The sequence below is a fragment of the Abramis brama genome (genome assembly GCF_963993115.1).
Source record: "Abramis brama genome assembly, chromosome: 12".
NCBI lineage: Eukaryota > Metazoa > Chordata > Actinopteri > Cypriniformes > Leuciscidae > Abramis > Abramis brama.
Window position 1 is genome coordinate 548,862 of NC_139974.1, and position 12,500 is coordinate 561,361.

At 43.2% G+C, this 12,500-nt stretch overlaps 3 protein-coding genes across 5 annotated transcripts in view; all 3 read left to right on the forward strand.

The window, feature by feature from the left end:
• tatdn1 (TatD DNase domain containing 1) overlaps nt 1-2,938 on the forward strand; it is a 3,944-nt gene extending 1,006 nt beyond the window's left edge. The window contains exons 4-12 of one of the 2 annotated variants that reach the window (XM_084131678.1): nt 61-124; nt 196-339; nt 480-522; nt 679-764; nt 875-915; nt 1,751-1,827; nt 1,903-1,973; nt 2,345-2,471; nt 2,744-2,934. In XM_084131678.1, the coding sequence (XP_083987804.1) occupies nt 61-124; nt 196-339; nt 480-522; nt 679-764; nt 875-915; nt 1,751-1,827; nt 1,903-1,973; nt 2,345-2,471; nt 2,744-2,849 (759 nt within the window). In that variant the 3' untranslated portion in view covers nt 2,850-2,934. Of the gene's footprint in view, nt 1-31; nt 125-195; nt 340-479; nt 523-678; nt 765-874; nt 916-1,750; nt 1,828-1,902; nt 1,974-2,344; nt 2,472-2,743 lie in introns of both variants that reach the window. The other variant, XM_084131677.1, reaches the window with a different exon arrangement.
• Nucleotides 2,939-3,817: 879 nt separating this feature from the next.
• On the forward strand, nt 3,818-8,276 carry rnf139 (ring finger protein 139). Its single transcript, XM_084131638.1, has 2 exons — nt 3,818-4,102; nt 6,064-8,276. Exons 1-2 carry the CDS (start codon nt 3,940-3,942, stop codon nt 7,878-7,880), a joined length of 1,980 nt encoding a protein of 659 aa, XP_083987764.1. The 5' UTR covers nt 3,818-3,939; the 3' UTR covers nt 7,881-8,276.
• A 1,421-nt stretch (nt 8,277-9,697) lies between these two features.
• tmem65 (transmembrane protein 65) overlaps nt 9,698-12,500 on the forward strand; it is a 7,643-nt gene continuing 4,840 nt past the window's right edge. The window contains exons 1-2 of one of the 2 annotated variants that reach the window (XM_084131718.1): nt 9,713-9,902; nt 10,029-10,281. In XM_084131718.1, the coding sequence (XP_083987844.1) occupies nt 10,068-10,281 (214 nt within the window). In that variant the 5' untranslated portion in view covers nt 9,713-9,902; nt 10,029-10,067. Of the gene's footprint in view, nt 10,282-12,500 lie in introns of both variants that reach the window. The other variant, XM_084131717.1, reaches the window with a different exon arrangement.

The following is a 12,500-nucleotide window of genomic DNA, read 5'->3' on the forward strand; positions in this document are numbered from 1 at the left end:
TCAGCATCATTAATAAGTGTAATCTGAGCAGGAATGAGGTTGATCCTGATGTTTCCTCAGTTCATCATCACTGGAGGATCCCTGGAGGACAGCAGAGACGCGCTCAGACTCGCTCAGACCCGAGGTAACATCACTCCATGCGGATCACTGCAGATCTACAGGCTCACAATAATGTGTGTGTGTGTGTGTGTGTAGAGGGGTTCTTCAGCACGGTGGGCTGTCACCCGACCCGCTGCTCTGAGTTCGACTCGCTGGGCTCGGATCAGTACCTGTCGTCTCTGCTGGATCTGAGTCTCAGTAACACACAGAAGGTGGTCGCTGTGGGAGAGTGTGGCCTCGGTAAACCATCATGACAATCCTCAGGGAAATATATCACATTTACTGATTTCCTGACAATGTAGAACTATCCAAGTAATCAGATGTAGTTAATGATCACCAGTTGATCTGTTTAGCTGGTTTTCTCTTCCAATGCTTCACAGATTTTGACCGGTTGGAGTTTTGTCCCAGAGAAACTCAACTGAAGTGAGTGTTTTTCCGACATTAAAGCTGTTTTTTTGTTGCTGATGTTGTGATGTTCATCATGTGTGTTTGTGATGATGTTCATCATGTGTGTTTGTGATGTTGATCTCGTGTGTTTGTGGTGATGTGATGTTGATCTCGTGTGTTTGGATCTCACAGATACTTTGAGCTGCAGTTTGATCTGGCTGAAGAGACTCGGTTACCCATGTTCCTCCACTGCAGGAACTCACACACACAGTTCCTTGGTATGGAGTTTCTTCTGGAAACGTGTGTGTGATGTTGAGTGTGTGTGAGTAAACTCTGTGTGTGTGTGTGTGTGTGTGTGTGTGTGTGTGTGTGTGTGTGTCGCTCACAGATATCATGAAGAGGAACAGAGACCGGTGTGTCGGTGGAGTGGTGAGTGTGACCTGTTTCTTTTGGCATCATGACGGTTCCTCCATATTGTTTTATGTATTCTTGGTGTTTCCTCCATATTTCCTCAATGTTTCCTTCCCATTTCCTCTGTGTTTCCTCCCTATTTCCTCTGTGTTTCCTTGGTGTTTCCTCCCTATTTCCTCTGTGTTTCCTCCCTATTTCCTCTGTGTTTCCTTGGTGTTCCCTCCCGTATTTCCTCTGTGTTTCCTTGGTGTTTCCTCCATATTTCCTCTGTGTTTCCTCTGTTTCTCCTCCCTATTTCCTTGGTGTTTTCTCCATATTTCCTCTGTTTCTCCTTCATGTTTCCTCCATATTTTCTTGGTGTTTCCTCAGTGTTTCCTTGGTGTTTCCTCCATATTTCCTCTATATTTCCTCTGTGTTTCCTCCCTATTTCCTTGGTGTTTTCTCCATATTTCCTCTGTTTCTCCTTCATGTTTCCTCCATATTTTCTTGGTGTTTCCTCAGTGTTTCCTTGGTGTTTCCTCCATATTTCCTCTGTGTTTCCTTGGTATTTCCTCCGTGTTTCCTTTATGTTTCCTCAGTGTTTCATGTTTTCTCCATATTTCCTCCATATTTCCTCCGTGTTTCCTTGGTATTTCCTCCGTGTTTCCTTTATGTTTCCTCAGCGTTTCCTGTTGTCTCCATGTTTTCTCTATATTTCCTCTTTTTCCTTTATGTTTCCTCAGTGTTTCATGTTTTCTCCATATTTCCTCTGTGTTTCCTCCATGTTTCCTGTTGTCTCCATGTTTTCTCTATATTTCCTTCATGTTTCCTCAGCGTTTCCTGTTGTCAACATATTTCCTCGTGTGTTTCCCAGGTTCACTCGTTTGACGGCACGCATCAGGACGCAGCGGCTCTGATAGATCTCGATCTCTACATCGGTATCAACGGCTGGTGAGTTCAGTGTCTCTGACTGATGCTTGTCTCACCATTTATTCATCGTTAAAATATTTTGTTTCTATATTTTAGCTCTTTGAAAACAGCAGAGAATCTGGAGGTGATGAAGTCGATCCCATCGGACCGACTGATGATCGAAACAGGTTTGAGTCTTTTTATATCTCAGGAACACTATATATAAATATAACTGATTTGTTTTTGCTGGAAATTCAGCTACAGCTTGAGGTCAGTAAGATTGTTTACTCTTATTGTTGAGTCTCTTCTGCTCACCAAGGCTGCTTTTATTTGATGAAAAATACAGTAAAACAGTGAAACATTATTATAGTGTAAATCAGCTGTTTTCTATGTGAATATATAGTAAAGTGTAATTTATTCCTGTGATCAAAGCTGAATGTTCAGCATCATTACTCCAGTCTTCAGTGTCACATGATCCTTCAGAAATCACTCTAATATGAGGATGTGATGCTCAAGAAACATTTATGATAATTATCAGTGTCATATTTCTGTGTCACAGACGCACCGTGGTGTGGCATTAAACACACACACGCCGGAGCAAAGATGATCAGAAGCTCATTCCCCACCAAGAAGAAGTGGGAGACGGGACACTGTGTGAAGGACCGCAACGAGCCCTGCCACATCATGTATGACACACACACACACACACACGCACGCACGCACGCACACACACACACACACACACACACTCACGCACGCATGCACGCACACATACACACACACACACTCACACACTCACGCACGCATGCATGCACACACTCACTCACTCACTCACTCACACACACACTCACTCACTCACTCACTCACTCACTCACTCACTCACTCACACACACACACACGTGCTGATGATGACTGATACTGTGTGTGTGTGTGTGTGTGTGTGTGTGTGTTTTATTAGACAGGTTCTGGAGGTGCTGGCGGCGGTGAGGGACGAAGACCCACTGGACCTGAGTGAAACCATCTACAACAACACCACGAGACTCTTCTTCAAGACCAGTTCATGAGAACGACTTTATGTCCATACGTGTCTGTTAAACTGAAGATGCACAATAAAAGTGACAGGAACGATGTGTACATTGTTATTACTGTTAAAGTCGAGTCAGCTTTAGTGGGTGTGAACTCACTGTGTGTGTGTGTGTGTGTGTGTGTGTGTGTGTGTGAACTCACTGTGTGTGTGTTTGGTTTATATTACATTGTGGGATCCAAATGTCCCCACAAGGATAGTATATATCTCCTCCATTGTGGGACCAGCCAGCGGTTAGGGTTAGGGTTAGGGTTAGGGTCCCCATGAGGGAAATGGGTTAATAAACATACTAAATTATATTTTTTTGAAAATGTAAAAATGCAGAAAGTCTTCTGTGATGGGTAGGTTTAGGGGTAGGGTTAGTGTGTGTGAGTGTGGAGTCAGCTTTATTTATACAGCGCTTTTTAACACAGAGTGTTTCACAGCAGCTTTACAGAGATAACAGGAAAATAAAGCAACACAGTTTGTTTCCAGAAGAGAATAGCGTCAGTATAAATTAAAGTAGAATATAACCTGACAATATAAAAATAATTGCCAATTCAAAATATTAATAAAAAACTAAAATGCAAGATGTGCATCTTTTAAGATTTGCTGTTAGATAAAAACAAGAATAGTTTTATACAGTTCAAACATGAATATTCATTATTATATCAAATATATACAAAACGCAATTACACCTAAAATGCATTTTTAAGCTGTAATATTAAAACACAACTGTTAATGTGTCATTTTTATTTTGTTGTTATTGATATCATATATAAATTACAAATATATTTTAAATTGTATAAATATTTTAAATTAGTAAATATAAAAATATATCTGAAGGTGTTTATTAAAAATAAACAGAAATCATGTGAATAACAGTTTCATTATTGTCTATTATTAATCATAAACTCGAGTTTGTCGTGTAGTATTCTGCACCCTGCATCGCGCGCATGTGCTTAGTCACTTCCGCGTTCCTCACATAGCAACAGCAGCGGAGCCAAAATGGCGGCCAGTGGAGATCCTGCGTGACATCGAACCGAGTCACAGCACCGAAACCTGCGGTTCCCGGACAGCGGCGTCGCGCCATGGCCTCCGCTCACGGGCGGCTGGGTCAGCACTTTCTGGCCGTGCTGGATGTGGCTCTGCGGGTCCCGAGCATCTTTATAATCGACGCGATATTAAACTCATACTCGGATCCCGGTACCGGATGGAGCGGAACCGCCGGAAGAGCGTTAATCCGTGCGCTGGGTGAGTCAGTCAGTCCGTCAATCCGGGATCTGGGTCGATCTGACGGGTTCTAATGCTAAGGTTCTGGTTCTGCTGTTTAAATCAGAGATAATGAGCTTAAATCCGCGAGCCGGGCCTGGAAGCAGAACCGAGTGACAGTCTAATCGCGCGCTTTGATCTCCGTGTGTTTATAACGTGAGAGAAACTGTGAGAGAAACTGTCAAAACTGTCCGTTCCTTCATATGACGCAAGAGTCATAAATAATATGTAATTAATAATCACAATGTGTTCATGAACCATCACGAGAATGACAGCCACCGTTTACATTTCTGGACAACACAACATTATTATGTCATTAAAACTGTCATTTAAATGTTTGTATGCAAATCAGTTGTTAATGTTAATCAGTAACATTACCGGTTCCTGTACTGTAGTGTTGTCATGATACTGGAGTTTGTGACTTGGATATGATACCTTGAAAAATATCGATATTTTTATTAACACTACTGAATAGTTTACAGCTTTAGTTCAGAGAGAATGGACATGTATGATAAATATCCAAAAATCCGAAATTCAGTCGAATTGCAACTGGTTAAATTACATTTTAGTAATCAAAAAGCATGTCTAATTAATTTAATTAAAGGACAAATCCAGTGAAAAATGAACCTAGGGGTAATTAACACATGGTTACCGAGTCGATCGTTACCGAGTCGATCGTTCCCTGCGATGCGTTTTCATGAAAATCGAATGTATAGAGTTTTATCTTTAAAAACAGATTAGCTCATAACACTAGTATATGGGGCACAGAGCAAGTAAAAGTAAATCGCTAGTTAATACCACTAACAAGGCTCAAAATATCCTCACACTAACACAGTAGCATAATGAGGGTCCTTACATACAAACCGAAGCATTGAGATCTTTGTAAGTGTACAGACAGTTTAATAAGAAGATACTTTATAAAGACAGTACATTACGCGTTTACAGACAGGAGCCATCTTGGAAAACAGTCTCGACTAATCGAGTCACGAAAGCCTTGCTACGTTAGATTTCACTATGCGTAATTCTAGGGGTGTGACGAGATCTCGTGTTACGATTAAAACGCGATGAGATTTCTCGTCGAGGTGAAACTTTGTCTCGTGAGTTGTTGTGATGTCAGCGTGATGGAGCGTGAGGGTGAAATTAGTATTGAAGATGCCCCTGCCACTTTTAAATCATTTGTGTGCCGGGCCAATCACACACACACTCCGCGCACACACACACACACTCACTGTCCCCCGCTCACTCACTCACTCGCGCACACTCACTCTCGCACACACTCAACCCGTCGCGGAGGACCGTTAAAATTAAACATGCTAGTCTTTCTGTCGTGATGTCCTGAAGCATCGAATCTTGCGTCCCGACGCCCGTTGTCCTTCACGAATCTCCTAGATTTAGATTTCACAAACGTAATGTACTGTCTTTATAAAGTATCTTCTTATTAAACTGTCTGTACACTTACAAAGTTCTCAATGCTTCGGTTTGCATGTAAGGACCCTCATTATGCTACCGTGTTAGTGTGAGGCTATTTTGAGCCTTGTTAGTGGTATTAACTAGCGATTTACTTTTACTTGCTCTGTGCCCCATATACTAGTGTTATGAGCTAATCTGTTTTTAGAGATAAAACTCTTTACATTCGATTTTCATGAAAACGCATCGCAGGGAACGATCGACTCGGTAACCATGTGTTAATTACCCCCAGGTTCATTTTTCACTGGATTTGTCCTTTAAGAAAAACAACAATTAATATATTTTTCTTTTAATTTCTGTGAAAATGAAATCAATCAAACCGTGAAATTTGTGTCAAATCATGCGGATTCCTGTTGAAGTGACTATAGTTCTCTCGCAAAACTAATCGTGAGGCATTATTCCCTTGTGAATATTGATGTGTAGCATTAGCATGTTGTGTGTCGCGCGTCAGTTTTCATGCTGTCTGTGTTCTGCAGGTATTCTGGTCTCCGGTGTGGTTCTGGTGCTTTCCCAGAAGTCCCTGTTCAAGTTCTACACCCTGCTGGCGGGCGTTCTGCTGGGCGCGGCCTCGGTTCTGCTCAACTACTATGGCACGTCTCCAGCGGTGGCGATGCTGCCGCTGCGTAACGGGCCGACGCTCTGGCTGGCGCTAGCGCTCCTACAGCTACTGCTAGGACTGGGTTACGTGGCGCTGCTGAACGTGCAGTCGCTCTGCGCCGCCCTGCTGGTGGCGGACATCATGGCGCCGCTCTGTGGGATGGCGGCGGAGCTGCCAGCGGACGCACGGCAGGCGTTAGCGCTGGCGTCCGGAGCGGTGCTAGCGGCGCACTCCGCCATTAACCTCCTGCTAAAGCTCAAGTGGTTCTACTACTCGTGCCGCTACGTCTACTTACTGCTACGCCACATGTACCGCATCTACGGCCTGCAGCTGTTACTCGAGGACACATGGAAGCGTATACGCTTCCCGGACATACTGCGCGTGTTTTGGCTAACGCGCATGACCGCGCAGGCAGTGATCCTAGCGTACGTGGTGCGCGTGGTGCGCTCTGAAAGCGGGCTTCCGCTAGGATGGGACGTGTTCTGGGATCTGCTCGGCAACCTCATCATCAGCGGCTGCGACTCCACGCTAACCGTGCTCGGCATGAGTGCTGTCATCTCCTCGCTCGCGCACTACCTCGGGCTTAGCATCCTAGCGTTCATCGGCTCCACCGAGGAGGAGGATAAGCGGTTAGGCTTCGTAGCGCCTGTGTTGTTCTTCATCCTCGCGCTGCAAACGGGATTAAGCGGATTGATTCCCGAGGAGCGGCTGGTCCGGCTAAGCAGGAACATGTGCCTCTTGCTAACGGCTATCCTGCACTTCATCCACGGCATGACGGATCCAGTGCTAATGTCTCTCAGCGCGTCGCACGTCTCCTCAGTGCGCAGACATGTTCCCGTCCTGCTAGTGTCGCTAGCTCTGTTCGCGCTGCCCGTGCTGCTCAGCTACGTGCTCTGGCATCAGTTTGTGCTAAACACGTGGCTGTTCGCCGTCACCGCGTTCTGCGTGGAGCTCTGCCTGAAAGTGCTAGTGTCGCTAACCGTCTACGCGCTCTTCATGATCGACGGCTTCTACAACGTGCTCTGGGAGAAGCTGGACGATTACGTGTACTACGTGCGCTCCACCGGAAACGTAATCGAGTTTGTGTTCGGCGTGATCATGTTCGGGAACGGCGCGTACACTATGATGTTCGAGGCGGGTAGCAAGATCCGCGCGTGCATGATGTGTCTCCACGCGTACTTCAACATATACCTGCAGGCTAAGAACGGCTGGAAGACGTTCATCAACCGCCGCACCGCCGTGAAGAAGATCAACTCGCTGCCGGAGCTCAAAGGCGCGCAGCTACGGGACATCGAGGACGTCTGCGCGATATGCTACCAGGAGTTCGCTACGTCCGCGCGCATCACGCCGTGCCACCACTACTTCCACGCGCTCTGCCTGCGCAAGTGGCTGTACATCCAGGACACGTGTCCCATGTGCCACCAGCGCGTTTACATCGAGGACGACGGGCTCGAGCGCGTGGCCTCTTCTAATAACAACGGCTACGCCGCGGCGGCCCCGGAGGCGGAGTTTGAGGAGGGGGGCAGGGCTGATGTGGGCGTGGGTGTGGCTGAGGGAGGGGCGGAGCCTGCGAACGAGCTCCTTGAGGACAACGACAGCATCGAGTACGACGAGGACGAGTGGGGAACGCAACCTGGCGTCGCGCTAGTCGAGGACGACTACGCTAACAACGACGACGACACCGACTCCAACTGATGTTGTGTTTGTGTTGGTATAAAAGGGCTGATCATGTGTTTATCGCGGATAAAGAGTGACGTGCTACTGTACCTCGATATGATCACTACTGGTCTCTTGTGTGACCTCTCTTATAATTGTGTACATTCTTGTACATGTAATAAAGGAATGATGCAGTTGTGCACTGGAGAAGCTGAATCAGCTGCTAACGTTTATCATGCTAATACTGTTTCATCAAACACCGCAAGTGTTGCGACGCCATCACGTGTTCGAGTTCAGGCTAACTGTTGATTTTTTGCCAAGAGAACTGATGTAAATAAAGAATCAGCTTGAGTTCTTTTGTAAATAAAAATTAATATGCTGATAAATCTATGATGATCTGGAGCTTTGCACTTAATTATATCTTTTTTGAATGTCTTTGTTGTCGTTTGTTTTCTCACAGGTTTTTTTTTTTTTTTCGTTCTCAACTTTACTTTGATTCTGTTAAGTTTAAAAAAATTTAGTTGGGAAAATTTTGTTAATTGTGAAATGCGTTTTAAGGACATAGCTGAATATTAAGGACATAGTGATATAGCTGGAGTTAAAAGAAGAAGAATTAGGACTTTTCCTAATTTAAAAGTAAAATAAACATTCTTTTGTAAATTTATATTTGACACATAGTATAAAGTATGACATTAAAAAGTAACAAAGCATACTAAAATGAAATTATGACAGAATTTTATAATATAATAATTTCAGGAAATGTAATAATTAAAATAATAATGACTTAATATGTCGTCATTTTCTTTTTTATGTCATGACAAAAAGTGAAAGTTATGACTTGGTATGACATGAATATGACTATATCAGTTTCAACTTTTTAATCTCATAAAAATGACTGTAATAATTTCGATTTGGTATGTCATAATTTCAACTTTTTATCTCAATTTTGAAACTTTTAATGTCAATTTCAGCTTTTTATCTCAATGTCTACCTTTTGAATGTCAATTATTATTGAGTATGTCATCATTTCAACTTTTTATCTTCTAATTATGACTGTCATCATTTTCTTGTGCCATAATTACGACATAAAGTCTTGAAATGACTTAATAAAACATGACTTTTTAAGTCGTGATTAAAAGTACACTATGTAACTCTTTTAGTTCATAATTAATCTATCTTCCAAACCCGAGTTTTTGTCTTATCCTGAATCATGACTTTACGCCTATAATGAGTGTTTATAATGGGACTATTTTAGACCCTTGCTGCGGAGGAGCACAGCACATGCGTGACACGGCATAGAGAAGTAGTTCCGGCCACAATGTTCTTCCGCAAGACGCACGCAGGGGCCAAACATAGCCATTATACACATGTACAGTGTCTTAAGTTCTAGTATGACCCACTAGCAGTTGGTCAGGGTCAGTCAGTCTTAGTTTTCGGTATCAAATTAGGCTAATCTGTGTTTTTATATAACTGATTTAAAAAAAGACATGAACTTTTTTTTACTTTTTTATGTCAAACTTGTAAGACTATAGACTTAGAGGTTTATGCAACCGGCCTCAGTTTTGCTTATTAACCGCTAGAGTGCCTACTGTACTTTTAAGATTTACCAAATCATGATTTTTATTTATTTATCACTATACTCACTTGTGTTGCGAAAAAGGTCTTCTATGGTAAAAGACTCAAAACATATTAAGTTCTTATCTCAAGTTCCATAATGTTACAAATGCATAATTATGTCTACTCATGTTTCCTGATTTTAACCCCAGCTCGTCAGCAGCGACGAGTGAAGGACTTTTTCAACGGTTTGAACTACATTTCCCATGACGCATCTGCCGCGCAGGACTACATTTCCCGTCATGCACCGTCAGCGCGATCGCGTCAGAGCAGAGCGTGTGGAAAGTCTCACGCGTAGTTGAACTGTCAGTGATCACACAAAATGATGAATCATAACGCTGAATTAGCAGCCTAGCAGGAATATATCTCACGGTAGAGGAGAAAGATTAGGATGGAAACGGTCTTCTGAGGCGCGGCGGTTGTGTCAGTTGGTGCTGCGCGCGCACAGTGGGTTATTTTGGTTCTGTGAGGCAGTATGACATGCGCGTTTGATTTTGCTCTGCTGTTGTTGATATGTTTATGATATGAACAGCTCACAGACGCTCTAGTGTCGCGTTCATTCATGTGTTATAGGGCGTGTCTGGATCTTTCGCGTGTTTTTGTGCTGTGGTGATGATCCGGTTGGCTTTAGTGCGCGCGCTCGTGACCGGTCGCGCGCCCGGACCGGGTCACCTACACAGATGTTTCCTCGGAACACACCGGCGCAAAGTCAAGCCCGAGCAGCTGGACCTGCCGAACCAGGCCCGGGAGTTCGTGTACGGCCTGAGCCCGGCGACCCGGGTCTGCTTACTGAAGGAGCTGCAGAACTTCCAGTCCACGGCGGAAGGTAACGGACCGGCACATACCGTGTTTATACCGCGGTATTCTAAGGGGGTGTGTGTGTGTGTGTGTGTGTGTGTGTGTGTGTAAATGTGAGGTGGTTTGCTGGTCTGGTCTCTCAACACACTACTAGCCAACCCTTTCACCTTATGGTACTACCATTTTACCATGGTACTACAACCTGTATTTGTGACAGACGTATTTCTCAAGTCTAGTCAGCTTTATTTCTACAGCGCTTTATACAGTACAGATTGTTTTAAAGCAGCTTTACAGCGATAATCGGGAAAATAAGAGAATCAGTGGCGCAAACTTCATCAGATATGAAACCGGTTCCCAGACCAGATCTCTGAGCTTCACTGTTTCCACTGACTCTGCAAACTCACTGTCAGCAGTGTGTGTGTGTGTGTGTGTGTGTGTGTGTTCACTATCAACACAGTTCAGGCCTGCATCATCTCTTACATCTGTGTGTGTGTGTGTGTGTGAGAGAGAGAGAGAGAGAGAGAGAGAGAGAGAGAGAGAGAGAACTGTGATGTTCAGTGTGTGTGTGTGAGAGAGAGAGAATACTGTCATGTGAGTGTGATACTGTGTGTGTGTGAGAGAGAGAATACTGTCATGTGAGTGTGATACTGTGTGTGTGTGAGAGAGAGAGAGAGAGAATACTGTGATGTGAAACTGTGTGTGTGTGTGTGTGAGAGAGAGAGAGAGAATACTGTGATGTGAAACTGTGTGTGTGTGTGTGTGTGTGTGTGAGAGAGAGAGAGAGAGAGAGAGAGAGAGAGAATACTGTGATGTGAGACTGTGTGTGTGTGTGTGTGTGTGTGTGTGTGTGTGTGTGTGTGTGAGAGAGAGAATACTGTGATGTGTGTGTGTGTGTGTGTGAGAGAGAGAGAGTGAGAGTGTGAGAGAGAGAATACTGTGATGTGTGTGTGTGTGTGTGTGAGAGAGAGAGAGAATACTGTGATGTGTGTGTGTGTGTGTGTGTGTGAGAGTGAGAGTGTGAGAGAGAATACTGTGATGTGTGTGTGTGTGTGTGAGAGAGAGAGAGAGAGAATACTGTGATGTGAGACTGTGTGTGTGTGTGTGAGAGAGAGAGTGTGAGAGAGAGAATACTGTGATGTGTGTGTGTGTGTGTGTGTGTGAGAGAGAGAGAGTGAGAGTGTGAGAGAGAGAATACTGTGATGTGTGTGTGTGTGTGTGTGTGAGAGAGAGAGTGAGAGTGTGAGAGAGAGAATACTGTGATGTGTGTGTGTGTGTGTGTGTGTGTGTGTGTGTGTGTACGGCTGTAAGGTCAGAGGTGAGTGTGTCACAGCAGCTGAAACAACATTTATCATGTCAGTCACACACTCGATTATTGATTTCACTCCGATGAATGAGATCCGAGCGTCACACACTGATGATGATGATGATGTGTTTAACTGCTGTGTGTGTGTGTGTGTGTGTGTGTGTGTGTGTGTGTAAGATGACGCAGATACTCTCTTCAAGCTGTTCAACACACACACACACACACACACACACACACACCGCTGCTGATTAAGTCGTTGGTGTTGTTTGACCTCCTCAGGCCTGCAGGGGTCATTCAGTCTGGAGGTCATCGTCACACACACACACACACACACACACACACACACACACACACACACGTGATCAATCCTCATGAAAACACACTGTAATCAAACATCAGCGACTAGACTTCATGAAGAAAAGATTCATAAGTAATAAAAGGAATCATTAATAAAATGCATTAATCAGAATAAAATGAATAATCACACCAGCACATTTATAGTAAGTAGAGCTTTATGTATTTTAAACGGATTAAATGTTCACATGCAAATGAATGCAGAGAAAATAAAATGAATGGTAATAAAAAAATGAAAAGTTATATATTTATTTGATTTATTTTTTTAAATAATCTTTTTAGTAAGCATTTTATTTAGAATTTTTATTTTAAATAATTTATATTTATTTAACAAAACGTCATATTTTTAGTAATTGTTTTATTTCAAATAAAATGTTTTTAGTTTTTTTTATTGTATAATTTAATTATTAGCTTTTGATCAACTCAAAAACACCCTGATCTAATGAAAATAAATATATATTGTACAATTTTAATGCATAATCTGTTGCATTGATATTAATTTATGCTAATATAAATTTAGTAAAGTAAAAAACAAAAATACGCAAGTAAAACAGAAGTAAAAAAAAAAAATCTAACTTGTTTTTAATTTT